Source organism: Liolophura sinensis, chromosome 1 (genome assembly GCF_032854445.1).
Source record: "Liolophura sinensis isolate JHLJ2023 chromosome 1, CUHK_Ljap_v2, whole genome shotgun sequence".
Lineage (NCBI taxonomy): Eukaryota > Metazoa > Mollusca > Polyplacophora > Chitonida > Chitonidae > Liolophura > Liolophura sinensis.
The window spans coordinates 26084100-26110671 of NC_088295.1; the positions used below are offsets into that span (position 1 = coordinate 26084100).

A 26572-nucleotide genomic window follows, 5' to 3' on the forward strand; every position below is an offset into this window, starting at 1 on the left:
AATTACATGTTATGTATTGATTTACATGTATTCATTGGATTGGTGTTTCACACCATGCTCAAGAACATGCCAGTTATGCAACAGCAGACACCATTATGGTGGGAGGAAACTAGGATCGGGGGAAACTCACGACCATCAGCAGGTTACTCACAGGCCTTCCTAGTTTCAAGGTGTCAAAATCTCAATAAAATAACTAAAAGAAAATGTAAAAGCGACAGTTTTGTGTTTGCCCGTCTTAGATTAGAGGTCACCAACTTTCCTAGAGATGTCACCAGACAATAACCATCAGCTTAATACATGTGTAAAACCTGTATAACATATACCTGTGGCAATGTCCAAAATCAATTCCTTTTCATTGCAGTTATCACAGCACATATGCAGTGAATGAAGTCTGAATTTCTGCATATAAAATGTAATGAAAATAGGTCAAAAGCCATCTCTACACAGGCCAGTACTTCTGCGGTATTGTGGACATCTTTGAATATGTTAGTAAGGCAGACAAACATTTACCTGGCGTTGTGATATGACAGTGTTTCCACTTTGGCAGACAGATAATCACCTGTTATGATATGGCAGTATATCCACCTTGACACACAGACATTTACCTGGGGTTGTAACAGGACAGTGTATCCATTAAAGCAGACAGACATTTACCTGGGGTTGTAACAGGACAGTGTATTCACTATGACAGACAGACGTTTACCTGGGGTTGTAACAGGACAGTGTATTCACTATGACAGACAGACGTTTACCTGGGGTTGTAAGAGGACAGTGTATCCACGATGGCAGACAGATGTTTACCTGGGGTTATGATAGGACAGTGTATCCACGATGGCAGACAGATGTTTACCTGGGGTTGTGATAGGACAGTGTATCCACGATGGCAGACAGACAGTGCTGTAGTATAGTCTTGCTTGGATCATCCATGTTACCATCTTCCCCATCTTCATCTTGTGAGTTCTGATAATCTGGATCCATTCCTTCTTCATCACTCTGTGCCAGGTAATTATTCAGGAAACCTACAATTGAATTTCTCATAATTTAAACTTAGTGAGCACTAACACAGTTTAGGAACGATCAGACGAGAAACAATCTTGGCAAAACATCAGTTAAGAAGTGATTAGGAAGGGTGTTTCTAGCCATGTAAACGATTAATACAGGTGATCTTTCCATGCTTAGATTTTTTTGCTTTTCTTCTTTTTTTTTTACCACAGAAATTGAGTCTGCAGGAAGAGCTATGAAACTGACCATCTCTGCCCGTATCCTTGGTCTCTGATGGGATGGCACTACAGCCCACCACAGCAGGGTACACGATCAGGTGAGGAGCATCCTGTGCCACCCGACACAGAAGATCAGACACGCTCTGACGAACGTAACCCTCCGGATGGTTTAGGCGAGAGAACAACTGTGGGATTATACCTGAAGACAGATTAAAACATAATGTAAATCTTTCAGTTTCACAAACTTCAACATCACCTATAGAAGACTTTTTTCCATTTCATCAAACACCAGAGATGTAAAAATTCCATCCGAAGTTTCTTTTTAACATGCAAAAAAATGAGCAAAATATGGCATTATTTGTGCATACCACACCACAATAACCCACCTTAGGGTAACTCAAGTATTTCCTTTACCACTTTTTATAAGACTGAAAAAAAAAACAGATCCTGTATCCTGCGTCAGATGGTGTGCTGTATGTTGACTTACACTTATACTATACACAGCAAATACGGTTTGATGTGTGCTCACCTTTCCATGGAGCTGTAGGTGTTTGGGCTAATCCATCCTCCAGTACTCCCCTCAGCTCCCAGGCATGTTTCACCAGCAGACGTAACAGCCTCAGAGTGGCTATCACATTACCATCCTCATTATTCTCACCAGAATTCTGAAAGCACATTATGAGTAAGGCCACACCAAGTTCAATTTTTGTTTATGGGCAGAATCAATCTTTCAAAAAACGTCGTGGTAGAGTACTGTGCAGACCACATCAAAACGGAAAGCTATCAGGTTTTCTATCACATATCTATCGGCTGTCTCTTGCATTGTTACTATGTTTTTTCCCTCTCCTCATTAGCCTAATCACCGGGACTGTTTACCACAATGGGGGCTGTCTGAGACGTCAACATACTGTAGTCCCAGTTCCACATAATTAAAAAATCCAATATTGATCTAAACTTAAAGAAAACATAAAGGTTCATCCAGACAAAAGTATGGCCATAGAAACTGGTCTTATGCATTCCAAACATGTGTCTTCAGAGTTGCCTACATTTTTGCTGGAAGTTGCTTGGATATGAAATGCTTGTGCATGTTTTCTGGTTTACAAGTGGTTAAGTGTATGCCTGGTCTGGGAGACATCAAGCCGTCTTTCTGTAAAACAGGAGAATTGCTGTCAATGCTGCGGATGAGGGCATGGAGTAGTGGCCTTATATAATACACAACCTATCCCTTATCATCAGCTATCAAAACCGGACGTTTTTTTGGAATTTTTCCTATTACTATATCTGTTACTTTTATATTTTTTGGTGAATGGTAAACATATGCATGCAAAATTGTTCATAAATTTCATAAGAGCTATAACTATACATGTTCTCTGTAAATTGTGTTTTTGTTTCCTCATTCCAAATATCTGTACAACATAAGAGTATATGATCCAGATTCAGGGGGAGAAAGCGCACTGGAAAACTATCTACAGATACCAGTTGCTTCTATATATTGCTAGAATGTTTGCCAGCAGCCTACGTGTGGTCATGGTTTCCACAAACACCATGCACTGGAGTCTATCGCTGATCTGTTGCCGGGAAACTTAATGGTCTTTCTGCATGCTCTCTGTTACATGTGTAGGAGGTGCGTTTTCAAGTTCATAAATTGTACAAATATGGAAATATTTGAACCATCTTTGTGATTAATAATGTGTGCTTTGTTGTTTCATATAATTAATAAGCCGAATTCCTTTCCATGCCCATTCTGTTAAACGTAGATGGCATGAGTTTCAAGCTCATAACTCTTTCACATGTGGAAATATCTGAACTATCTTTGTGAGTGCCTAATTGATGATGATTAGGAGCGTTATTCAGTATTTATAATTTCACTTAATTAATAAAACCAATATTCCTGAAAAATCTTGGAAATGTAATGTTCGACAAAGGCAAAACTGTATCATGGTATATTGCCATTCGAATTGGTCTTCTATAACTAAGACTTTTTCTTCAGAACTATTAAACATTTTTACTGGACAAATCTCATTTTGTAAAGAAATGCTTGTGTATATTTTCTGGTTTACAGGTGGTAAGTATATCCTTTTTTATTGGAGATGACACCCTGCCATCTTTCTGTAAACAGGAGGATTAGGTCTACAGGTGATGCTGTGGATTACTACCTATAACATAAGCCCTACTTACACGGATTATCATTTATTAAAAGGACTGAAATGACAAGATTTTATTTCTTCACGACTTTTCTTACATCTACATATCTATTATTCTTATGTACAGCCTTATACATGCAACGTTGTGTAGGGTTAAGATCAAGGGATTCAGGGGCAGCTGATATCACATAAACTTCATTCTCCCACAATCATGGTTTCGTAGATCTGCTGCTGTGTGTGTAATAATAGGTCAAATGGGTTAAAAAAAGTCACAAGAAATTGACAACAAAACAAAAATTTGCTTTTCTCATTTTTATCCCGGATTTCCTTTTAATTTTTGGCTCATTTCAAACAAAACCGGAGGTTCAATTTAACTAAGTTTTGTACAAGATTTAAAGATTCACATATATATGTTCATATACTTTTGCATTTCTACGCATTTAACAGAAATTTGGCCCATTAAAATTTCAAGGATTTTCCAAGATTAGACTGCTTTAGCCATGGTTTCGTATATTTGCTGTTGTGTTTGAGGTCGTTATCCAGGTAGAGATGTGGCTGTCTGATGAATGGCTGTAATTATAATTATATCGGTTAGAAAAAGTCATGAGAAAATGATGATAAAATAAAAATTGCTTTTGTCATTTTTATCCTAGATTTCATTTTAACTTTTGGTTCATTTAATGAAGTTTGTGCAAGATTTAAACATTCACCAAAATATGTTCATACATTGATGCACTTAAATGGAAACTTGATGCATTAAAATTTCAATATCATCTATATGGCGTTGGGCAGACTACTCCTTTTCTTCAGCTGCTTTAAACATACATCGGTCATTTTCTTATATTCTTTTTAAATTTCTTATAAATCTGTGAAAATGAGCTGACCCGTGAGCTGTCAGACCACATGTGGAGTGTTGTAGGCACACTCAGCTTACAGCCGGACTACATTTCAACCCGTCATGTACTCCTGAGTCTGCCGCATGGGGGTATACCCTGTTAGTTCTGCATGAGATATCGCGTTGTTACCCTGTGTCTGTTGGCTATCTATCATCTATTTAACGCGGGTCTAACACATTGAGACATTTGTTTTGATGTGTGCTGTGCTATATAAAGTCAAAATTATTCTCAATTGTGCAAAATGTGGACTGTCCCAACAAAGATATACATTGGAAAGCCTACAAAAACAGGGAAATCATCTAAAACATAAAAACCGAATGAAATAAAACGACGGATTTTCCATGTTTATTTCCGTACCATTTTTAGATATTTTAGTGTCTGCTCACCCTTAAAACACACCCGTGTCCACTAATTATTTACACACACACACACATATACATATACTCCAAATAATGTACAGGGAATGAGCAGATCATAGTATCAATGGCAAACTACAAAGTAAAGTACGCCTTTTTTTTATAAAATAAACTTTGCTAAACTTAGCAAAGTCACAATACTTACTACGGACATATACACTGTAGAGTCTCACCTTGTCAACCCCATTAAAGTGCAGGTAGGTGAAGTACGCTTTAGCAGAGAGATGGTAGTAATAATAGACCCTGTGAACGACCCCTCTCCAGACGTCCAACAGTCTCTCTACGGTCTCATCACTGGCCACATGTAAGGACAGACAACTGGACAACAGCTGCTTACGAGTGGTTTCTGCTCCGTCGTCATACAGAGACTGTAAGGAAGAAGGAGAACATTATACACATTAACTGATGGCACGATTTCTAATGCTGCATATACCAACAAATGTACACGTAAATAAATCTTTTCATTAACACCTCAATGTACACTTTTAAAGAAATTCAAAGTTCCAAAAATCTATTCTAGTTAGTCTTTTTAACTAACTGTAAGCGTTAATAACTCCCATGACTTAACCACATCAAAGTATTACACCACTAGGCTGTTCTAGATAAAACATGCACAACATGGTGTAGGTCTCACAAAACTTACCAAATTAGGTTGGTGCAGTTTAGAGAAAGAATACATCATACATTGGTGTTGAGTACGACGTTAAATCCCAAGCACTCACTCATCATACATTGGTTTGTCAAATAACTGATACATGTAAGTGTTTTATGTTTAAACAACAACTTATCTAAACCTCTGCAAATTTTGCCTTAAGGTACCTGGTCCTGATCACTGATGTCCTCCTCACTGGTGCCCAGGGTGTGGATCTGACTGAGTACACTCAGGACACTGTCTGTATCCTCTGTGCTGGTACCCTGTGGGATGATCAACCAACAGATCTTTAATGGTGAAACAGTACAAACTTTGCCCACAAAAGCACATTTTTAGAGGTAAATAAATGTCATAAAACATTACATTTGTTGAAACTTGCATGTTTTCTATCCAGGAGGAAATCACCCCAGCTTCAAGACAAAAAACCTTCTAAGATCAATATATCTTTCAGAATCAGGCAAAATGAGTAGTTATCATGGATGAAATTTTTGGTTAATTACAGTGTACAGTACAGCTCAGGCTAAAAGTCAATTGCTTTCCACTCTTATCAATATACAAGATACTGAATAACGCTCCTCTGGCGCATGACAAACTCTCTACTGGAATGTGTCGGAGGCCTGCTGAGGCACACAGAATTATCGTCAGCAGGTGTGAATATAGTTACGTCTACAGACATAGGCCTATCCTAGTGTGTAAGCAAAGGTGTTGTCCCCGTGTTTCAGCTATTTGAACATATACTAGCTGTGAAAAGTGGAACATTTATCATGTAGTAACCTACCTCAGCACAACAAAATCAACTTGATTAAGGGAGTAAATATGAGATCAAAGTCTCCGACTGGTGTCGCCAGTCATCACACTAATTTTGATATACATTTATATTTTGCCATATAGAACCATGCGACAGATATATTATAGTAAACTGGCCAAATATTCGCATAAATTTCACAAAGCATCGCAACTTGCTGATAAAATGAATAAAGTATGTGCAATAGGCACGCTTTCCACCTAGGTCATCGCCCCAACTCCGGCAGACAGCAGTCTTGTGTGGCTGTGCCTGAACATGATCCTTCGCGCTCATTGTCTTATCATTTGTCGCATTGATATAAAAGTGACGCCTGAATAACATCATGTAGTCTTATCACTGCAAGGAGCGCGTAAGCTTCATGTCAAACAAACTATAAAATAAAAAAAAAAAAGATAACACCAAATAACCAGGCTGCACACCTTTCACTGTATGCTTCTTCCAGTGGACAGACTTGTCAGCAGCTACCATTGTTTTTAACAAGTAACACAAAAGGGTTGATGTATTTTGTTTAAAAACTGACTGGTGTGTTTAAGTTTTCAAGATTAGCCTGCATCACTGATTGTCTGTACAGACTTGCTCAGATGCTGACCAAGTAGCCACCCGGGGAGTTGTACAGAAGAGGGATTTGAGACATTAATTTATTCCTACTGTTACACTATTATAGTTACAAAACCATACAGTGTATGTCAGTTAATAAAGTTTGACACTTGTGAGTATTATTTACTTACTCCAATACAACATGCCTTCAATTTTGACAAAGTATCACTGCTGAACACTATATTTATTTATTTGATTGGTGATTTATGCAGTACGTAAGATAGATGTCTATCTTAATCCCTGAATAATCCTACAATAATCTGCTTTGCTGTGGCTGCCTATTAAATACAAGTGATACTTTTTCACACAAGCATAGTGAACACTAAAACATTATTGTCCAAACTGTGAAGAAAAAAAAAACTTGTAATCATATGTTTATTGATACATGTATAAGATACTCACATACATTTTCACAAATAAACTTTGATTTTTTTTTTTTTTTTTTTTTTTTGATTGGTGTTTTACGCCTTACTCAAGAATATTTCACTTATACGACGGCGGCCAGCATTATGGTGGGTGGAAACCGGGCATAGCCCGGGGGAAACCCACGACCATCCACAGGTTGCTGGCAGACCTTCCCACTTATGGCCGGAGAGAAAGCCAGCATGAGCTGGACTTGAACTCACAACGACCGCATTGGTGAGAGGCTTCTGGGTCATTACGCTGCGCTAGCGCGCTAACCGACTGAGCCACAGAGGCCCCCAAATAAACTTTGAAAGACCTATCTGAAGTCATCTGGCTGTTACTTCAAATCATGTATTGTTAAGCCTAAATTAACAGACTGGGATGAATTCCATGAAGGCATTTTGTAGTCACAGAGTCAGAAAAGAAAAGGTACACTGTGTCTGGTAAGCCCAAAATTCAAACAAAGTGTACTGGTGCAAATGGGAAATTGTTACCGTATTACTTTTTCTGTGAGAAAAACCTACAAGGTTTCGTACAAACTACAAATTCTCCATAGTCAAATAGTTAAAATCCAACTTGTTCTGTATCATGTTTTTATATTTTACCACTTCTGTACAAGAAATTCATATTGCAATACCGCGTTGTTGTTGTCGCACGGTGTGTCAGTGTCAAAGTGTCAATTAGGTTTTCTAAATCACTGAGTGGCAGATAATTTTTCACTCCCACAGTGACTCCCACAACAACGAAAACCTTCTACAGAAGAAACGAAAGATATTTGTCTTTTAACTGTGATGAGAGATGAAGAATGAGCCACTTTCAGCAGCTGTAGTGATCCATTACAAATCGCGAATGGACTCACATGCAAATTACTACTTAAAAGAAAATTGTGACTTTGTGATCTAAAATACACACATCAGATATTATATATTTCAGTTTCATGTATTGTGTTAGCATTGCTAAAATCTTTTAAATCATTCTAACAAAAAGATATGTTTTTCATCGTCAACTTCCCACAGCCAGCACGTAAGCCTACCAATGCTCAGCCACATGTGTGTGATCTGTCTTAGTGGACGGATCAATGACTCTGCTGGTGACTGACTGTCTGCAAGCCCTCTACAAACTCTCTACAAGTCTCTACAAGACCTCTAGGATCACGCTAATATCCTGCCTGGTTTTGACTTTTAGCCTGAGCTGTACTGTATGTCAGCCAACTGCCATCTGACTTAGTATTATTATACAGGATTCACAAGCACAAACTTACCTGCATCATTTGTCATAAATAAGAGCATATATGAATGAATTTATTATCATTATGATACCTTGGGTAACAATGAGAGAACTTCCGACTTCTCCTCTGACAACAGATCAACACTTCCATGACTGAAATAAGCAAAAACAGTTAAATGTACATCTGAATGACTGATTCGCACTGATCACATAAAAGAAAGCTAACAGTGAAGGTGAAAAAACACAACTTTTTTTCTTCACAGTTTCCAAAATTTGTTCCTGAAAACAATATTTTTTCTTCAAATGATAATGTCAAACGAATGATAATGTTAATCATTCTGATTTCTTGAACTATTTTATAGTTTATATAGTTCCATAGTTTATATAGTTCCATAGTACGTTCACACGTCTAACCTTGTAAAATTACTGTGAATTTTGAGGACACTTTGCCCAACCAAACTTTAAACTGGATACAAAATCAAAGTAGCATTACCTGGCATTGTCAATAGCCTTCCTGCCCCACTTATAACACCAACCAGCTAAGGCAAACCAGGCCTTGGCTAATGATGGAGACTTCATGGTGCTCAGGTGATATAACCGACCAATGATTGCGTCCGTGTCAGACAACATGGGGTTATCACCAATCGTTACATCTGTAACATGAATGAAAGTCTCTATTAACACTAAAGAAAAACGTTAGCATACGTACTGAGGTTACTTGCATTAGACTACACGTACACATCAAAAAATGCAAGATTCCTGGAACTGCAGCGTTCAACAATATACCATACATGTATAGTAACTGAGCTGCAGGCCAGCCATTTTTCTTCACACTAACTATGAATTATGTAAACCCTTATCAGAGATAAGCTGTACCAAAAAACAAAAGAAAACAGATAAACATCGCAAAGGGATCCCACACTATATTCTTAAAGCTTACCATTTGATCCACTGGCTGTGTTCAGAGCAGCATCTTTTTTCAGTCCTCTTTTCTCCAAATCAAGCAGTATTTTCAGGTTCTGTACCAGCGGGGAGACATTGGCATCATCGCCTTGTCCGCCAACCTTGAGCTGAGAGGAAAGAGCTGCGAGACTCTTGTGATCCACCTGTAACCATTTGACAATGTGCAGCAGAGACTTGGCGCACAGCTCCCCACACATCCTCACATGTGCCCTGTCTCTGGGCTGGGCAGACTGGTCAGACTGGATGTGCCCCACCACACTGCCGCTCAGGATGTCCAAGCCCTGTTTGTGGCTGCCCATCTCGTGCAGCAGCTTGGCCGCCTCACGCTCAGCTTGCAGTAGGTCTACTTGGTTCACGCCCCCATTAGCTGCCCTTAACTGCACTACCCCACTCGCAATACTCATTTCCATTAGCTCCCGATCATCGTCTGCCTTATGTTGTGTTAACAATGTCGTCATGTGGCCCAGGAGGAGCTTTTTGGCAAAGTCATAGTTCTGTTGCTTCCTGGACAGGCGGGCTGTAGCCAGTTGTAGACTTGATAAGTGACTTTTCAGCTCTGTCAGAGTAAAACATCATCAAGCATTAAAGTAAATAGATAAATAGGTATAATTGCATGTAGTTATAGCTTAAGAAGCCTTTTTCTACCATTTCACTGAATGCTTGCAGATATTTTCTTGTTACGACACAATATTTCTGACCAGGTACATTTTTCCACAGTTGTTTGCACCAGGAAAAAGTGCACTGACTATAAACAAGACTGCTGGGAGTTTGTTGTTTAATGGATGAAGATATAAGCATGATTTCAGACAGCCTCCAAGGAGTCATATTTGAACACATAAAATAATTGACATCAATTTGCTAAAAGAATGGTCCTCGCTGCACGGATCTACCTGTCCTTTTGTCCAAGCCAGGTAGGCTAAGCTGAACTCGACACAGTCTCATGGCTTGTGACATCACATCTCCATCATGTTCTGTCATATCCAGTTTCAGACGCTCGCTTAACGGCATCAGGACAATCTGTTAACAAGAGAAGATAAGAATTTATCCTGTTCAAGATGCATATGATGGCAGGCATCACCTAAAACTACACAAATATAAAAGTGTTACATGCACATAAAAAGATTCCAAAACATTCAAATGAGATCAGAATTCACCCTAGTACATGGGTCTCCAAGAAGAGTAAACTGGATGTAGGAAGCAAGTAGATGACCTCACAACAGGAAAAGTTTCCACAAGAGAATTTACTAGTAGGTTTATTACATTAAAGCAAGGGTTAATATAACTCTAAAATACTCGCCTCATTGTTTTTGTCCCTGAGCTGCCTGTTCAGGACTGAAGCAGTGGTCAGCTCAATGACGGCCTGGGGTATGTTGTACACAGGCCACTCCAGAGCATCCACTCTCACTAAACTCTCACACAGTTCTTCTGCTCGCCCCAAACATTCCATCAACTCATCCCTACAAACACAACTCCTGGCATGAAATATAAAACTTTATCCCACTGTAAAATGTAAATTACAACTTAACCATTCACTAAAATTTCAATGTGTGTTTCAAACAAGGATGATATCTCTGCAATATTCACCATCACACGAATTTAGAGCACATACACATGTAGAGTGGGCCATGACGGTGCGGTTAAGCTGCTTGCTTCAAGTCACAAAGGCCACATGAGGTGCAAGTTCAAAACCTTGAGGGATTTGTAAATTGTTCTCACTCTTTGTGGGACCTTGGTGACAATTTGCGCTCTTTAACGTTCGTTGAAAGCTAACATGGTGTGAATACTTGCCTGTCACACAAGGGAAAATTTGTCAGTAACTTGGCAAAGGCTGGTGGTTTAAACAGAGGCACCCCGTTTTCCACGACCATAAAACTGACCTCCATCATATCAGTGAAAATTCATGCATGAGTATGGCATTTAACAAGAACTAAATGATGAGTAAACTGCATTCAACTGAATTCAATATGTTTCATTCAGGTTTGCTCTTCAGCTTTCATGGTAAGAGACGTACATGTACATATACATGGCAGATATATGACCATAGTAATACTAGTTGACCTCAAATGTTGATGTGTAGAAATGTCAGTATCATGGTTTTGAACTGGATCTCTACTATCATACCTGGAGTGGGTAGAGTCCGGATCCTGCAGGAGAGTTGCTGCTCGGATGAACTGTCTCCTGGCCTGACAGATGGTGTTTTTCTCATCCCACAGTATTCCAGTATGGTGGGAGTACTGTAGGTCAGAGAGAGATGCCCCGGGCACCAGCTCTAGGTGCTCCCTCACATCACTACACATGCCCTCATCAAAGCTGGACAGGGCCCTTGATAATGACAGGCAGTACATGGATAATTGAATATGACCTCATAATTGGGAAAAATCATACATGAGGGAAGCTATACCGTAGTAATTAAACTGTCAGCAAGTAATATTTCAGTGTTAAGATATAATCAGCATCACAGTGCAGGATCAGAATGACTCCCACTTAGATGGGATTAGAAAACTGATGACCACACCATTAAAGCAAGATACTGTATTCCACAAAATATTTCGACCATGAGTACGTTACTCATTCTGCCGATCCTGAGAGTTCTACTGAATGTATGTATGTATGCTTGGGGTTTAATGTCGTACTTGAAATTTTTCAACGAGGAGTTGTTAGATGCGTGTACATAAGCAGTGTCTTCTTATAAATGGGCTAGTCTGTGCCCCCAAAGTGCTGCCACCACTGAAGTATCATGCCAACGATAGCAGACATCTTTGGCAGACATAGAGGTGGTCGCTCTAAGCATTGGAGTTCTATTGATTTAAGAGATTTGTTTGAAAAGTACAATGGTACCATAGCGAACTTTCAGAGCCAAAAGATACATTCTATAAGCTTTTAAAATACAAGGTCAAAAAGGTGCATGGATATATGTTGTTCATGCTCATCACTGTGGATTGTGGATTTCACTGAGTAAACATCCAACTTACTTGATGTAGTTAATGTCTACACATCCAGAGAATATCTTGTTCAGAGCACTGCCATTGTTATCAGAGTTGTAGGTGCAGTCAGAGAGGGTCTTCTGCCACTCCAGCACAGCATTCCAGTCATTCAGCTTTAGGTAACACTCCATCACCTATATGCATCATGTAATAGCTTATAGTCACAGAATATACATGCAGCTAATCTACGTTAGCTGAGGTACAACAAAAAGTCCAACAAAAGCAAGATAAGCTTAACACTGCTACATAAATGTGTTCAGAATTAGAGCAAAGAAGTTACACAACTAACCTGGGTTAAAACATTATTACATCATGAATATGAATGTTGAAGACAATAATGGCAGGTCTCCACTTAACATCATCTATACATTATGGATGTTACAGGAGTTACAAACATGTTGGGTCAATTTACAGACAAGTTACTTAAGGCACAGTCAACACCCTGTCCTTCCCTTACCTCAGTAGCCATGAAGCCAGCCACTGCTAAATCACTGTCACTCTGTTTTGTAATTAGCAGTTTCTTCTGCAGGCTGTCTTCCGTACAGTTTTTGGGGCTGCCATTAGGGGAGAGACTACTGTCCTCTTCATCTCTCGTCTCTTTCTCCTCAGGCAACCCATCCAGTCCCAGGTGTGACATCAAGACACTTCTGTAGTCTACTGATGCCATCTCGTACCTAGTAGAACAGGCACAGAATGGGCAATATACTGAACAGTCATACTCAGATTTATTCTCAATTTTAACTCATGTTGTTATATATTTTCAATTTTTGTATTTTTTTTAGTTTATATCTTGTTCAAGCCTGGAAATAGGTAGCAGGACAACGACAATGCCATGCCCTAATACGTCAGAGGTCAACTCTTTGATACAGGACAAAAATGCCATGTAAAAAACACAACTTTTTTAATAATGTGAATAGGTAGAAAATCTAAAATTAGGTCCTCCACCAAATTAACAATTCTTTTCAGGCTTGTCTAAATGATCTCTTTGTCTAAAGAATATCTTTAGACAATGAGATTTTTTTGTTTCCTTCATTAATAACAATCAAATGCTAGCTTTTTCGTTTTTTTTTTCCACTTTATATTTACAAATGTAGTTCGGTAAACTACGGCGGAATGCATGCAGTGCAGATGCACAATAAAAAAGTTGAACAATCAGTTTTTGTTAAGGTACAATCACAATGAGCAAACAAATCTACAGTATCACTGCCTGTGACATACTTGTTATCTGCCTTCTCCACAGCTGCCTTCACCCAGGGAAGTTTCCTGCCAATGATGTCCTTACACCACACATACAGCCCCTGAACAGTGTCCGGGCTTCCCAGCTTACATAAGGCCTGTACTAGGCACATCATTATGTGCTCAAAATCACGGCCCTAAATGGAAAATAAATCAAATGTTCATCACAGATAATCAATTCTTAATATCAAAAATATGCTTTTTTATTTGACTGGTGCTGCGTTTTTACAGGTAAGCAATGGTTGTTAAATTTATAAGTAGACTATACTGAAGTGCTTCCAGTTAACCACTGATCCCTTCAAACCAGGTACCCGACAAACCAGGAGATTTAAATGTGGGAGATGAGTACACAAGATCTATAATCAAGCCTGCTGACTTCAATGGTCAATAGCCAATGTGCTCTAGGAAGAACAGTGCATTAGCACTATCTCATTAGAGATAGATATCTCTGCACTATAGTGTATATTTGGCTTTTTAAAGTTTAAGGTTTATCCCAAGAAGAGCCTGGTTTCTTCCCACCATAATGCTGGATGTCCTCATATAAGTGAAATATTGAGTACAGCGTAAAAAGAATAAATAAATAAATTTAAACTTTATCTTCGCAGAAGGGTGAAATATGAATTAGTAAGCTGGGAGTTATCCAGAAATGGGAAAGAGAGTGTCCAAACATCCCCTTTTCAGGCCATTTGGTCAAAGCAGGGTGTCCAGATTTCATTTTCTCCTATCTCTCTCATTTTAAAGTGCTGAAAGCAGGGCGTACAAATAGCACCAGTTTTCTATTTCTATTTCACCCACCCAGGTCGGCAGGTAGCAGGCTGACCCTATGTTAGTAAGTTTCTCCTTGGTAAACAGAGCTACAATTAATACTGTTTTAAATATGAAAAGATAATCCATTGGTATCATGGTATAATGAAAACTAATGAAACTGATGTTTAACGAGCTTGACACTAAGTGATCTCTTACCTGTGTGTTACCTGTAGACTTCATCTCTTTCAGCAATTCAAATGCATGCCTTACCACAATGGCTGGTTTCCCAGCATGCAGAGCCACAGTTATAACCCCTGTTCTGATGCGAGACAACCATTCCTGACATGTGCCACGGTTTGTGCGGAAAAATGTGCGTACAGTCTGAAAAGACAAAAATATGGATGGTACAGACTACATTGACAGAACGCATGTATATTACACAGGTGTAAGTATCAATCTCATATTGTTATTGAGATGGCAACAATCCAAACTCCATGCCCTAAAAATTCTACGCAGTGTTCTGAAAATATTCAAGTAAAACATTACATCTCTGTTAAATTTCACAAAAATATCATGATAAACAGGCATGAATGTAAAGAATTGGCAAAGAGCCAGATTTGGACCCACCTTAGGGGAATTATTCTATATCACACGTGTATACATGTAGGTAAATGTGTTGACAATGTGACTATCACCCACCTTTGGGGTCGAAGGTAAAGCTGAGGCACAGCCTTCATAAGCATTGTAGAGCAACTTCTCCAGCTGTTCTAAGAACTGCAGTAAGAGGCTTACCCTCTGTCGCTCCTTGTACAGATGATCCTTGTCAACTGGTAACAAAAAAAAAAGTGACCAAAACACATCAATGTGACAGCGGTCGAAATAACGCCTGTCTACCTGTTGGCAACGGGCAAAATTTTTACTGGCGACAGGTCACAAAAAAAATTCATCTGTCGCAGCATCAGGTAGGCCCAATAAGTTTACAATCATGTTTAAGTCAAGTCAATTTAAGTGTGTCTAAGTTTATGAAGTCTAAGTTTGTGTATATTTACTTGGCATTCCCATACTCAAATTTCGAGATCATACATACATTCAACAACGAAGAACGCACTTAATTTATCATAGCAAAAGCAAATTTAGATCTGCAAAAATACTTTTCCTAACACTTCTTTGCAAGGGTCCACAGCTATGACAGAATGAAAAGCGTCAGTCAACCTGAACTAGAGAACAGTCAAAGCAAAGAAGTGAATCAATCAAAAACTGAAGTGTCACGCAGGAATCTCTCGTCATTACATTTGTAGTCGGGGTGAGTTGCTGGCCACCATCACACAAATTAAATCTTCTTCAGTACAATGTGAAACACCAGACAAATAAATAAATAATAAAATGTGAAGTTAATATTTATTGTCCCGAGGCCCACTTGCACAAAGCCTTCTTAATGTTAAGAGCACGTAACTACTAGGGCAACGTAATGCCTAGAGCACTTGTAGCCATGATAGTTACATCTTAACATTAAGAGGGCTTAGTGCAAGTGGGCCCCGGCCTCTCCCTATTGCTCCAAAGTGTACAGCTTTAGGATTGCATTGCTAACTTTTCTCGCTCAAGGACTATGCGTGATGTTGCAGGTGTATAGGGGAGAAATTCAATACACACGCATATAAATATAAATGCACACAAACCCAGATGCTTTTCCTTGGTTATTTCACTTGAATGGGAAGCGCGTGCGTACACAAGTACAGACTGAACTCTCGCAATTAAGTTTCGTTTTGATGACCGACTGTGTAGAAGTTCAGGTTCAAACAGAATACTGAACAAAAAGGGAAATGCTACTGAAACTAAATATTCTTGTAGCACAGTACACTGATACTGATGTTGTTTCGCCAAGGTGGCAATGTTGACGGAAAATAATTTCGGCAAACTGAAAAACTAGCACAGATTGTAGACTTTATAAAGGTCAGACTGATGGGGACCAGTAGATACCTGTAGGGGACAGGTAAAATCTACCTGCCTCTGTGACAGATGGTTTAAAAAACATTTCTACCCCTGATGTGATACATATACAATTTCTTTTACTGCTCATTAAAGGTTTTGACATCTGATTGTTAAAAAGCTGGTAACAAGCCATTGGTAGAACAGCCACCTAAAGTCACAGGGACACTAAAAGCTTCTGGAAAGCTGTCAAAAACCTGTGGCAGGTAACATAACGAGAGAATTAAAGACAATTTTATGAGCTGAGAACACAATGAAGCACCAAAACTGCTTTTCAACTCTCATCCAACCCACAGATTCAAAGTATGTGAAATCCACACTGTGTCAAAAAAACTTCATTATCAGTTATTTGTTCCATACTCACCTTTCTTGTGGTTAGTCTTGCTGGGGGCTTCATCCTGCTCAGCCTGTTTCTGAATCTCTACAGCATACTTCTTGAGGATACCTTCAATGGACATGAAGGTATCCTGTGGCTTGCCCAGTGAGGTTCTCAGTCGGGCTAACACACAGAACTGAGCCGCCTCCCATGTAGCCCAGAACCACAGCAAGCTTTCATTATTTTCAATCTGCAATAAAGCCAGACAGAATCTTTTACAGTAATAATCCTTGAAGAACGTCACATGTGAATGACAAAACTACTTGCATAATTTTGTGACAACACATTGTCTGTCAACTGTCTGTGCATGAGAACCTATAGTAAATATCATATCCCTGACAATGTGACAACTGACTCAAATTATCTTCCTGTACTGTATATATCAAGCTATTATTGACAAGCACCTTTTGAATTTACTCTACAGTCTTGTTTTCATTGTAATTATTCAGCAGGACAACCCAGCCTGCAGTAATGGTGTCAAACTTACCACATCTGACAACCTTACTGACTCCTCTCTTCTGTCATCTATTCTCTCTGGTCTTTGTGACGTGAAATACAGATCCTCAATCCAACTACATGTGCCGGAGTCACTATATAATACAAACAATGTAGTGAGAACCTCAGGATTTCCAAAGCACTATTCTGATATTACCATAGGTCACTGAATGAACACTGGTTGACGCAGAGAAGTTCTATTCATGTGGCACAAAAATAGAGTTCACGCTTCTGATGCACAAAAACAGAACGCATTCACATCAGCCATTATTTATTAAATAACCTATTTACTATGCACCAAACATCAATTATTTCAACACTCGACACAAAAATCTAAAATATTAATACTTGTAATAATACTGCGGCAATACTTTTATGAATGGCATAAGAGTAAGTACAGAGATCAAAGTTGTGGTGTCAATGGATGATGTCATGGTAATATCATGTTGCTACTGCAGACTTGCAATATGGACACTGCTAACTGTAACATACAATATGAAACATGCGACACGATTGCCACAATGCAAAGTAGAAAGAGCATAATAATAAAGGAAACATTATAGGTTTTATTTTTGTCTAGTTATCTGGTATACATGTATATATCATCAAAATATCTTTGGTTCAAATAAAAGTTATACAAACATGTTAACGGGAGAAAAACACCACCATTTTTGATGGGCATGAACAGATCTTACCACAGTGTCGTGTTATCCAGAATATACCCCATCACATTTCTGAAGTTGTGCGTATGGAAAGTGCCCATGGGAACTCTACTCATGTGGTTTCTCCGCGCTAACCAACATGCCTTGATGTCTCGCTTATAAGACAGGCTTTTCTCCCTTTCTGGGCACACATCTGTCTTTGTCAAGCCATTCAGCCTGAAAGGTGAAAATCACTGATATTAATAATGCTGGTTATACAAATTAAATAATCTGTTCTTTAAAATGAATGTACAAAAGGTGCAACTTTAGTTTGCTTCATTCAGAACAGCACAATTCAAATTTTTATATGAGACAAACACATAAAACAGACAGCCACTTGTATGCATGAAGTACATGTAAGATGTGTACCCCCTTTTCACAGTGTTCTCACTCTATGCCAGTTAGCTGAATAAGAAATTGCATCTTTTTTCATACAGATGAAACAAATAATACATTGATAGACAACTCATTATGACAGTGACAAGATTTTTATTTAAGTAACAGGAAACATTGTAAAGATAGATATATTTATGCAGGAAACTATTATCACAAATTAAAATGAAACACACCGAGTGGTAACACTGATGGGGATTCTCTTGAGGAGGTCTGTAAATGTTTGTCTGACATCTTCATTGTTGTCACACATTTTCACCAGACAAACTTCCAAACACCTGTAGAATAGAAATAGTGTCTTAACAACAACAAAAAATAAATACAAACATTATGACGACAGCTCCATACTTACAATGATAATTAATTCATAATATTTTTTTTACTAATTTTCAGTACTTTCAAATGAGGAGCAAAAACATTGAACACAACAAAAAAAAAACAAGGTTTGAGAATTTAATTAATTGATATTTTCATGATTTCCATCAACTCACAAGAACAGTAATTGTGTAAAAATGGAAAACACTGACCTGTGCAGCAAGTTTTCAGAGAGACTGTTGGTCTGAAGAAGAGTTTGCAGGCAGTAGGCAGCTCCTATACACAGTTGATATTCCCTGTCATAGCCTTTGAACACATAGTAGACTACATTAGCATACAGATTCTGCAGGGCAGAAATCATAACAGGACGGCAGGGACAATAGATCATTACTATTCAGGATTGGTACACTATAATGATTGCAAATTTTCCAGGTCACAAAATCCATATTTTCCAGGCTACCTGGAATAAATATTTTACCATTATACAACTGTAAAGCAATTAAAAAGTACATCATTTTAGTTCAATTTTCACATATATACACAGTAGTGCTTCAGCAAATGTCAGGGCTTTTCTAGACCTGAAAGTCTTACTTTCAATATCATGGGTTTTTTAAAAAAAATCCTTTTTAAAATACAAATAGAGGGAGAGAGGGACCTGATCATTCCAACCTCTCTTTACGGCTATACAGACATACCTAAGGTGACTAGGGCTTGGCTGACCCGAAGGAATTCCTCTGTGAGATAGACAGCCTGATTGGTGTGCAGGGTTCCTATCACATCACCCACCCACTTCAGCCCCAAACATCTAAAGAAAGGAATGGAGCATTCTGACGACACTGCATCACAATTTAAAATGAGTCGTTTGCTAGTTCATGAAAGAAACTAAGGATATTCATGAAATCTATGAAGACAGACATGGAGGGTAAAGAATTATCAGCTCCCAACATATTTCTTTAGCAACTGCTATTTCAAGTATCACATGCACTTAGATTATCTAAACTAGCAACAAATTCCACTCAAAAAACGTACACTTAAATTCTAATAATAACATAACTCTTAGTTCTAGCCTCAAAGGGTGTACATGTGGATATTTTAGACTGCCGTCATTTTACAGAGCGAAATGAAAACAGTAAGCACACAACAGTATCCAGAATGTGATATCATACTTGCTATTTGAAGAACTACGTGAACTTAGATAGTACATGTATAAACTAAGAACACCATTTAGTTCAGACTTCAAACAACCAACTGGTGTTGAACATCATGGCTTTAAAATAGTTTCTCTTTAAATGAATAGGTGTGGATTAACTTGCTCACTTGGTGTCATAGGAGTGGTAAGACTGCTTCAACAAATCCGCCAAGATGGAGAGGACTGTGGTGAAGTTAGCATTGGTGGTGGGTGTAACATTAGATAACACAGAACCCTCAAGAGCTGTGCTCTGGGTCAACAATGTGCTGCTGGATATGAAGTTACTGTGTCTACAATAAAACAGAAAAGTCTTCATAAAACCCTGCTGAACACAACATACCATAATTGATGCCACAGAGCAAAATGTCTATATTGTACATCTATATCATATAGTAATTACTTGATGTTTAATAACCCAGCACTTCTACAGAATGTATATAAATGCTACTTTTCATTAAACTATTGGAAAATTGGAAAAACTGAACGTATGGAATTTGTTTCTAGTTTCCAACCAAGACATTTTTTTACAAACAATACACTGTGTGTGTTGGGTTGGGGTGGGGAGAGAGGGGTCTAAGTGTATACCTGTAAACCTACATAAGCAGCACTTACCTTGTGCAGTGTGAATAGAGGGCAAACAGTGTGGCATATTGAACAGCAGGGTACCATTCTGCTAAAGCTTTGAGCAGAGGGTTCAGGTGATCACAGAACAGGTCAAATATACTCGGGGAAAGAGCCCACATCTGAAGATAACACAAGCAAAGCAATGAGTACTCCACAAAATGAACACTGAAGAGTTACTACATTTGATGTGTGATAAAAGCTTGTATGACTTGGAACAAATTTAATCTATTAAGCAGCAAGAATAAAAAAAAAAAAAAACCAAATGAAACAGTGGGGTGTTTCAAAATGCCTAAAGCTGCATTCACAGAGTGGGATTTGTAAAATCACCTTGTACAATTCACCTATTCTAATGAAAATATGACAAATGCTATTTCCGATACTGAAATCAGTTGCTGAATTCCCGGATAAAGATGGCAAATCCTATTTCCAATACTGAAATAAGTTGATGAATTCCCTGATGATGGCAAATGTTATTTCCAATACTGAAATAAGTTGATGAATTCCCTGATGATGGCAAATGTTATTTCCAATACTGAAATAAGTTGATGAATTCCCTGATGATGGCAAATGTTATTTCCAATACTGAAATAAGTTGATGTATTTCCTATAAATGACGATGGCAAATGCTATTCCATTTTCACCATGTGAACACTGCCTAAAAAGTGCATCTTGTATTTCATTTGACTTGTTGACATAACAAACTGCACCATGTAAACACTGCTTAGTGAAAGACTTCAAATTAGTTCTTCATTAGCATTATCCTCCTTTTCAACATTGTAAATAATGCATACATAAAGCTGACCACATGCACAAACAATACTCAGTACTTATTCAGGTATGTAACTCACCCCTATCAGGTTATTCTTGGTGTTGCCTATCTCTGTTAGAGCACTCAGGTTGAAGATCACTACTGTTTCAGCCATACGGGTGCTGTATTTTGCATCAGCAAAGGCATTGTTAGTAACAGCCTGACAGTGATAGTTTTCACCAGAATCCTCCAGTAATGTATTGTATCCTGTCTGAAGGTCTCCCACTACCAATCTGAGGAGAAAAAAAAAGGCATTTCTTGCTTAGGACTTCCACCACAGATCATAGGTAATTATCTTTCATTGGCTTCTGGCAAAGTTGAATAAATATTTTTAAAACACTAGGTTTTTGTATTAACAAAAGTGTAAATATGGAAAATAACTAACACAACAAAGTAGGCTATACACGTGTAAGATGTACACTGTACAATCTAACACAATAAGCATAATACCTGTAGGCCTCTTCAAGCAATGGTACACTCTTCAGCCCCATAACACTGTGATACACAGCCATCAGCTGTGACAGAACCTGCAATGTCACAAGATCATCTTGTTATAAACTGGACTTACATAATACATCTTATTCAATTCCATTAGCACTGATTACCTTTAATTAAGTTCAATGAACATCTATAGTGTAGTTTCAAGAACTACTTTTCACTAAATCATAACATTTTTAAGTAAATTACATTTTGAGCTTTTCAGGTATTTTTCTAATAAATTTTGGTTTGTCCAAAATAACAAAGCAGTCCGTACTTACCTCAACATCGTTACAGAGTCTTAAATGTAGCAAAATACTTCCCGGTCCCAGTAACTCTGTACAGAAACTCACTGGCAGTTGAGTATTACAGAGTTCAATCACCTGCAAGAACAGTTCAAAGTCAAAAGGTTTAAGCCTATCAAGCCTCCAGATAGGAGGTCTGGGTGAGTCCATAAAATTAGGTGACAAATAACTTGGAAATAAGTAAACATCAAATGATACTAATTTGTCAGATACTACCTAATTACTAAGCCAGGTGCTGTGGTCTACAAGGTGCTGTTGTTTACGAAGTGTTCTACCCAATTCCTAAAACCATAAACCTAACTGATGAGAGAGGAATACAAATGAAATGTTGCCAAATTTGGATTGAATCAACAAAATCAAGAGCATTGTTAACTTGTATCCCTGTAAATTGGGTATCAAAGTTCAATATCATACAACAAATAGTTTTAAAGATAAGCCATTCACTAAACATATCAACAGCAAAGAGAGGGCCACTTTAACATTTGAGAAAATCTGCCTTAGGCATAAAAATACAACTACATGTATAATATGTGTGCACCTTGATTATATGAAATATTTAAGACCAGACTTACCTTCTGAATTACACCAAGTAAGGAGGTAACAAAACTCAAATTGTAAGAGTTGCTAGAGCGCACTTGGTTGATGATATATGGTAGAAGGATATGGCTTGATTCAGTTACATGACCCTCAATTTGACGCATCAACAGGACCAGACACTGATTAGCTGGGGAAAAAGATGTCATAAATGGTGTCAAGTATGCTGACCTCCTTTAATATGTTAACTTCTACTGATCAGGGCTTTCATGTTGATAAAAGAGTTTTACAGAATCCAAAACTGAAAATGAAATCAGCAATCAGTTAGGTGATAAGAATATATCATTCAGGAAGATTGAAAAGTTTCCAATTTATTCAATTTAAGCTTACCTGCTAACAAAACCTTATCCGAGAAAAGGTACTGATTGGCCCCCTCCACACACCTCACTATCCTCTCCAACACCTGCCATCACCAGAACAAGAAGTAAAGATAATTAGTTTATAGCTGTAAATATGGAGTCTGACTGTCTGGATATACATTTTTTGTTATATTAGCTAGCACAAGGATACTGCTCTACATATACATTCCTATATACCGATTTATTTATTTGATTGTTGGTCACACTCTAGAATTTTTAACTAGGATAACCAGCCCTATAGTCACTCTGCATGTTTGTCTGTGAATGCTCTAACGTGGGCCATTCACTTGTGCATTAGTCAGGCATTGACTTTTTGCAGGATGTTACAGTAAATGGTGACCTATTGCCTGGAAAGCAAATACCTTAATTACCCATCCACTACAGAATCTCCAATATGGCCAATATGGTGGTCACAAAACTGCTAAAGCTGTCACCTATCCTGTTACAATGGTTTCATGTAACACAGAAAATATGAGAGACCTTACACTCCCTACACAGCTTGGACTGCAGTTCCTATAGGCTAATTTACCTCAGTTATGTACTCCTTGGAGACCTGCTGTCCCTTGATGGGGGAGATGCTGTCCCCAAGGCTCTCCACCACGGTAGAGAAGACTCTCATCAGGGCGGCTATCTTAGTAACACATTCCTCAGGGGAGGCGGGCAGGTCTTCATCAAGGGGTGGCTGACCAGTCACCAGCAGAGTCAGGTCCTGGGGTAGATAGGTCACAACAATGATCAAAATCACTACAGACACAACATACTTCACACAAATTTCTAGTTATACAGTTTACATCTAATGATAAAACAAAAATACAAAATTGCCATAGGCCTTTACAATAACCATAGAATTTTAGTTTTATGACATGGTTTTATAATTTTCATTATTCAAAGCGCAATTAACATATGAGGAAAGTTTTCATGAGAAGAATTTATTCAACTTTAATCCTGTGTATCAAAAACATTTACATGTGTGAGTGTCAATACCTCAGCATATGCCTCCATATCCTCCAAAAACTGGCCCAGTAAAGTGACCGAGAAGTTCAAGTCTGAAATCCAGTACTGATGGAAGTTAATCAGTGCCTGAGATGTGAAGCCTGTCAGGGCATCCTTCTGTGTGGAGTCAATGTGCCAGCCCACCAGTATATCTACAGTGTCCTGTCAATGGCAGAAGAGGCAAAATCAGACAAAATTAGAATGCAGTCAATAAATAAATACAAATAAATAATCATAATATTATCTGATAATAATCTTAATATCATACAATATATAAGTTAGACTGTTCTCCTAATTAATGGTAAAAGAAACTGCTAAAGTATTCTTCTGTTTTTTTGTTTTTTTTTGTTTTAGTTAGCCTATTAGTGTATTACATCAAACTCACCAGTGGAACACAAAGTCCACAAGTCACTAGTCTAACATTCCAAAATTGACATCAATGTAACAACATGTACATGTATATGTATAAACTATTCACAACTTAAAGGAAGGCATTTGTTGAAAAATCAGGATGTATGCACTGAAAATATAACATGAGTTCCAGTGTTAGTGTATTAGAGGTACTAGCTTATTACGCAGTGATGAGACAGACACTATAATGAAGAAGAAAAAACAGCCACCTCACACATGTTGTAACTTAGTCATTTCTAGCACTTTAAGGTTTAAAGTGTCCTGAGCTTCTTTTTAACTGCTGACAAAAAAAAAAAAAGAAAGGAAAAAACAGCTCACCCTAAAATGTGACGAAAAAATGTGTGGCTGATGTTTAGAGAGATGAACGATGACATCCACCACGGCAGTCAGCACATCTGGGGAGTCAGCATTTTCAAGTATAGTCTGCATGTTGTTCATCACATTCTGTCAGGTGAAAAAAGGGGAGATTACTCAGGTTACAACTGCTCACTTTACACCACGCCATCTGAATGAATTCTTTTGGTGTTCACAATACCACGTCATCAATATTACAGTCATTCTGTGATGACCCACCTGAATAACAAAGGCTTAACACAACTATTACCAACATCAGCCACAAACAAAGCCATATGATAGCAAGAAGCCACCTCTTGAAGCTGGAAAACTATTCTGATATAAGTCTATTCAATATTTATTTCATTAGTGTTCAATGCCATAGAATTTTCACTGATACAATGGTAATCAATTTTATAGGAAAACTTTATAGCAGGAAACTGCTCCATGTAAACAATTGATCTTTGGCAAGTTATTGACAAAAAGTCCCAAATATTTTGGTACAAAGTAATTCAACATATTCTATCATGCAGAAGGGTAACTACTGAAAGTTACATACATGATTATGTTCCTACCATGAAAAATGTGCCATAAATGTAGAGGGAAATGTGTCACATACTTAAGCTTATGTTTTTGATTCTACTAATCAAAATGATTCACATCATCTCGCCAAGACATGACTGAAATATTGCTTATGTGGGATTAAACCGTAATCATCTATTTCATTCTCAATGACTTAACTTATAAACATGTTGTTCTAATACATAATAAACATATCATGAAAGTATTTACATTTCCACTGATAAGGTTCATAAAGCAGAGAATTGTGGTAACCAACTAAAGATATAAGGCAATGCATGATTCAATATTTCGGTTCATTTATACCATTTTCAAGCATGAATATTTTGAAAATAAAACCCAAATACTGAATCCTGCATCGCCTTGTATCTTCTGTTGGCGTTACCACAATACTTAATATCATGAAAGTGTTGCAAAACTTTATAACCAAGTTATTTCTCTTTAAACTAATGTACTTACAGGTAACAGGTCTTTGAGTGATTGTTTCTTCTCATCACACTTTAATGTCTACAAAATAAAACATAATTACCAACTATCATACATCTAATCAAACCACAAGACACAAAAAAACACCTACCAAACACCAATAAACATGCACGCCATCACCAAATGCTCAATGCTTTTCACAAACATGTGAAAAGTAATATTTTCTTCAAAATACACCAACAGATCTTATCTTTTACTTTTTTGAATTATATAATGCCTCAAGTGGCACTCTGATGCCCTAGTTACTTCAAAGATTTTACCTCGAGTAAAGCCTGTAGGTACAGTATCTTGGTGTCCTCATCCACTGTTGTGTTTATAAGGTTAAACAGCCACTGGAAGTACCTGAAAACACAACTGCTGAGGTCAACTGATGTCATAATATACTTTTGTTTTCAAGTATCTCTACATAAAGTAGTTATCCATTTCGCAGTAAGAAAAGTTGTCTGATACTGTGGACAGTGAACAATTGGAGTAAAGTATCGAGAGTGAGTAGCTTACCTGTGTGAGTCACCACCTAGAACATAGCCTACTGCGCCAATACACAAAGCCACTTCTTGTTTGATATCCTTGTTGATTCTGAAGAGATATCACAAAATGATTCCATATCATCTGGATGAGATCCTAAGTACAAGCTATTTAAGAGAGAACTCGAGTTAAATATCGAATTCATACCTGCTGCTCGCACATTTCTATCCCAACATTTTCAGGCTATATAAAGCATTGTGCTAGTTTTCATAAAAGTTTCTTTAGTTGACAATTCATAATTAACAATACACTAAATTTAATGTATACTGTATGTTGCTGTTAAACAGAAACAATGATGAAAACCGTTAAACCCAATCATGCATTCAAAGAT

At 37.9% G+C, this 26572-nt stretch overlaps 1 protein-coding gene across 1 annotated transcript in view; it reads right to left on the minus strand.

The window, feature by feature from the left end:
* Window positions 1–26572, minus strand: part of LOC135461802 (serine/threonine-protein kinase SMG1-like) — a 79014-nt gene that overhangs the window by 49669 nt on the left and 2773 nt on the right. Inside the window, exons 4-38 of the mRNA XM_064739043.1 lie at window positions 26215–26292; window positions 25977–26058; window positions 25690–25737; window positions 24637–24762; window positions 23899–24069; window positions 23444–23623; window positions 22886–22958; window positions 22534–22685; window positions 21938–22039; window positions 21630–21706; window positions 21220–21412; window positions 20360–20490; window positions 19876–20037; window positions 19254–19363; window positions 18771–18864; window positions 18420–18521; window positions 17845–18027; window positions 17142–17244; window positions 16643–16844; window positions 14992–15119; window positions 14509–14673; window positions 13528–13682; window positions 12767–12983; window positions 12298–12443; window positions 11447–11647; window positions 10623–10782; window positions 10216–10342; window positions 9303–9881; window positions 8856–9015; window positions 8455–8515; window positions 5496–5591; window positions 4850–5044; window positions 1750–1885; window positions 1249–1419; window positions 851–1019 (exon numbers count right to left, since the gene is read on the minus strand). Coding sequence (XP_064595113.1) covers window positions 851–1019; window positions 1249–1419; window positions 1750–1885; window positions 4850–5044; window positions 5496–5591; window positions 8455–8515; window positions 8856–9015; window positions 9303–9881; window positions 10216–10342; window positions 10623–10782; window positions 11447–11647; window positions 12298–12443; window positions 12767–12983; window positions 13528–13682; window positions 14509–14673; window positions 14992–15119; window positions 16643–16844; window positions 17142–17244; window positions 17845–18027; window positions 18420–18521; window positions 18771–18864; window positions 19254–19363; window positions 19876–20037; window positions 20360–20490; window positions 21220–21412; window positions 21630–21706; window positions 21938–22039; window positions 22534–22685; window positions 22886–22958; window positions 23444–23623; window positions 23899–24069; window positions 24637–24762; window positions 25690–25737; window positions 25977–26058; window positions 26215–26292 — 5235 coding nt within the window. The remainder of the gene's footprint in view (window positions 1–850; window positions 1020–1248; window positions 1420–1749; window positions 1886–4849; window positions 5045–5495; window positions 5592–8454; window positions 8516–8855; window positions 9016–9302; window positions 9882–10215; window positions 10343–10622; window positions 10783–11446; window positions 11648–12297; window positions 12444–12766; window positions 12984–13527; window positions 13683–14508; window positions 14674–14991; window positions 15120–16642; window positions 16845–17141; window positions 17245–17844; window positions 18028–18419; window positions 18522–18770; window positions 18865–19253; window positions 19364–19875; window positions 20038–20359; window positions 20491–21219; window positions 21413–21629; window positions 21707–21937; window positions 22040–22533; window positions 22686–22885; window positions 22959–23443; window positions 23624–23898; window positions 24070–24636; window positions 24763–25689; window positions 25738–25976; window positions 26059–26214; window positions 26293–26572) is intronic.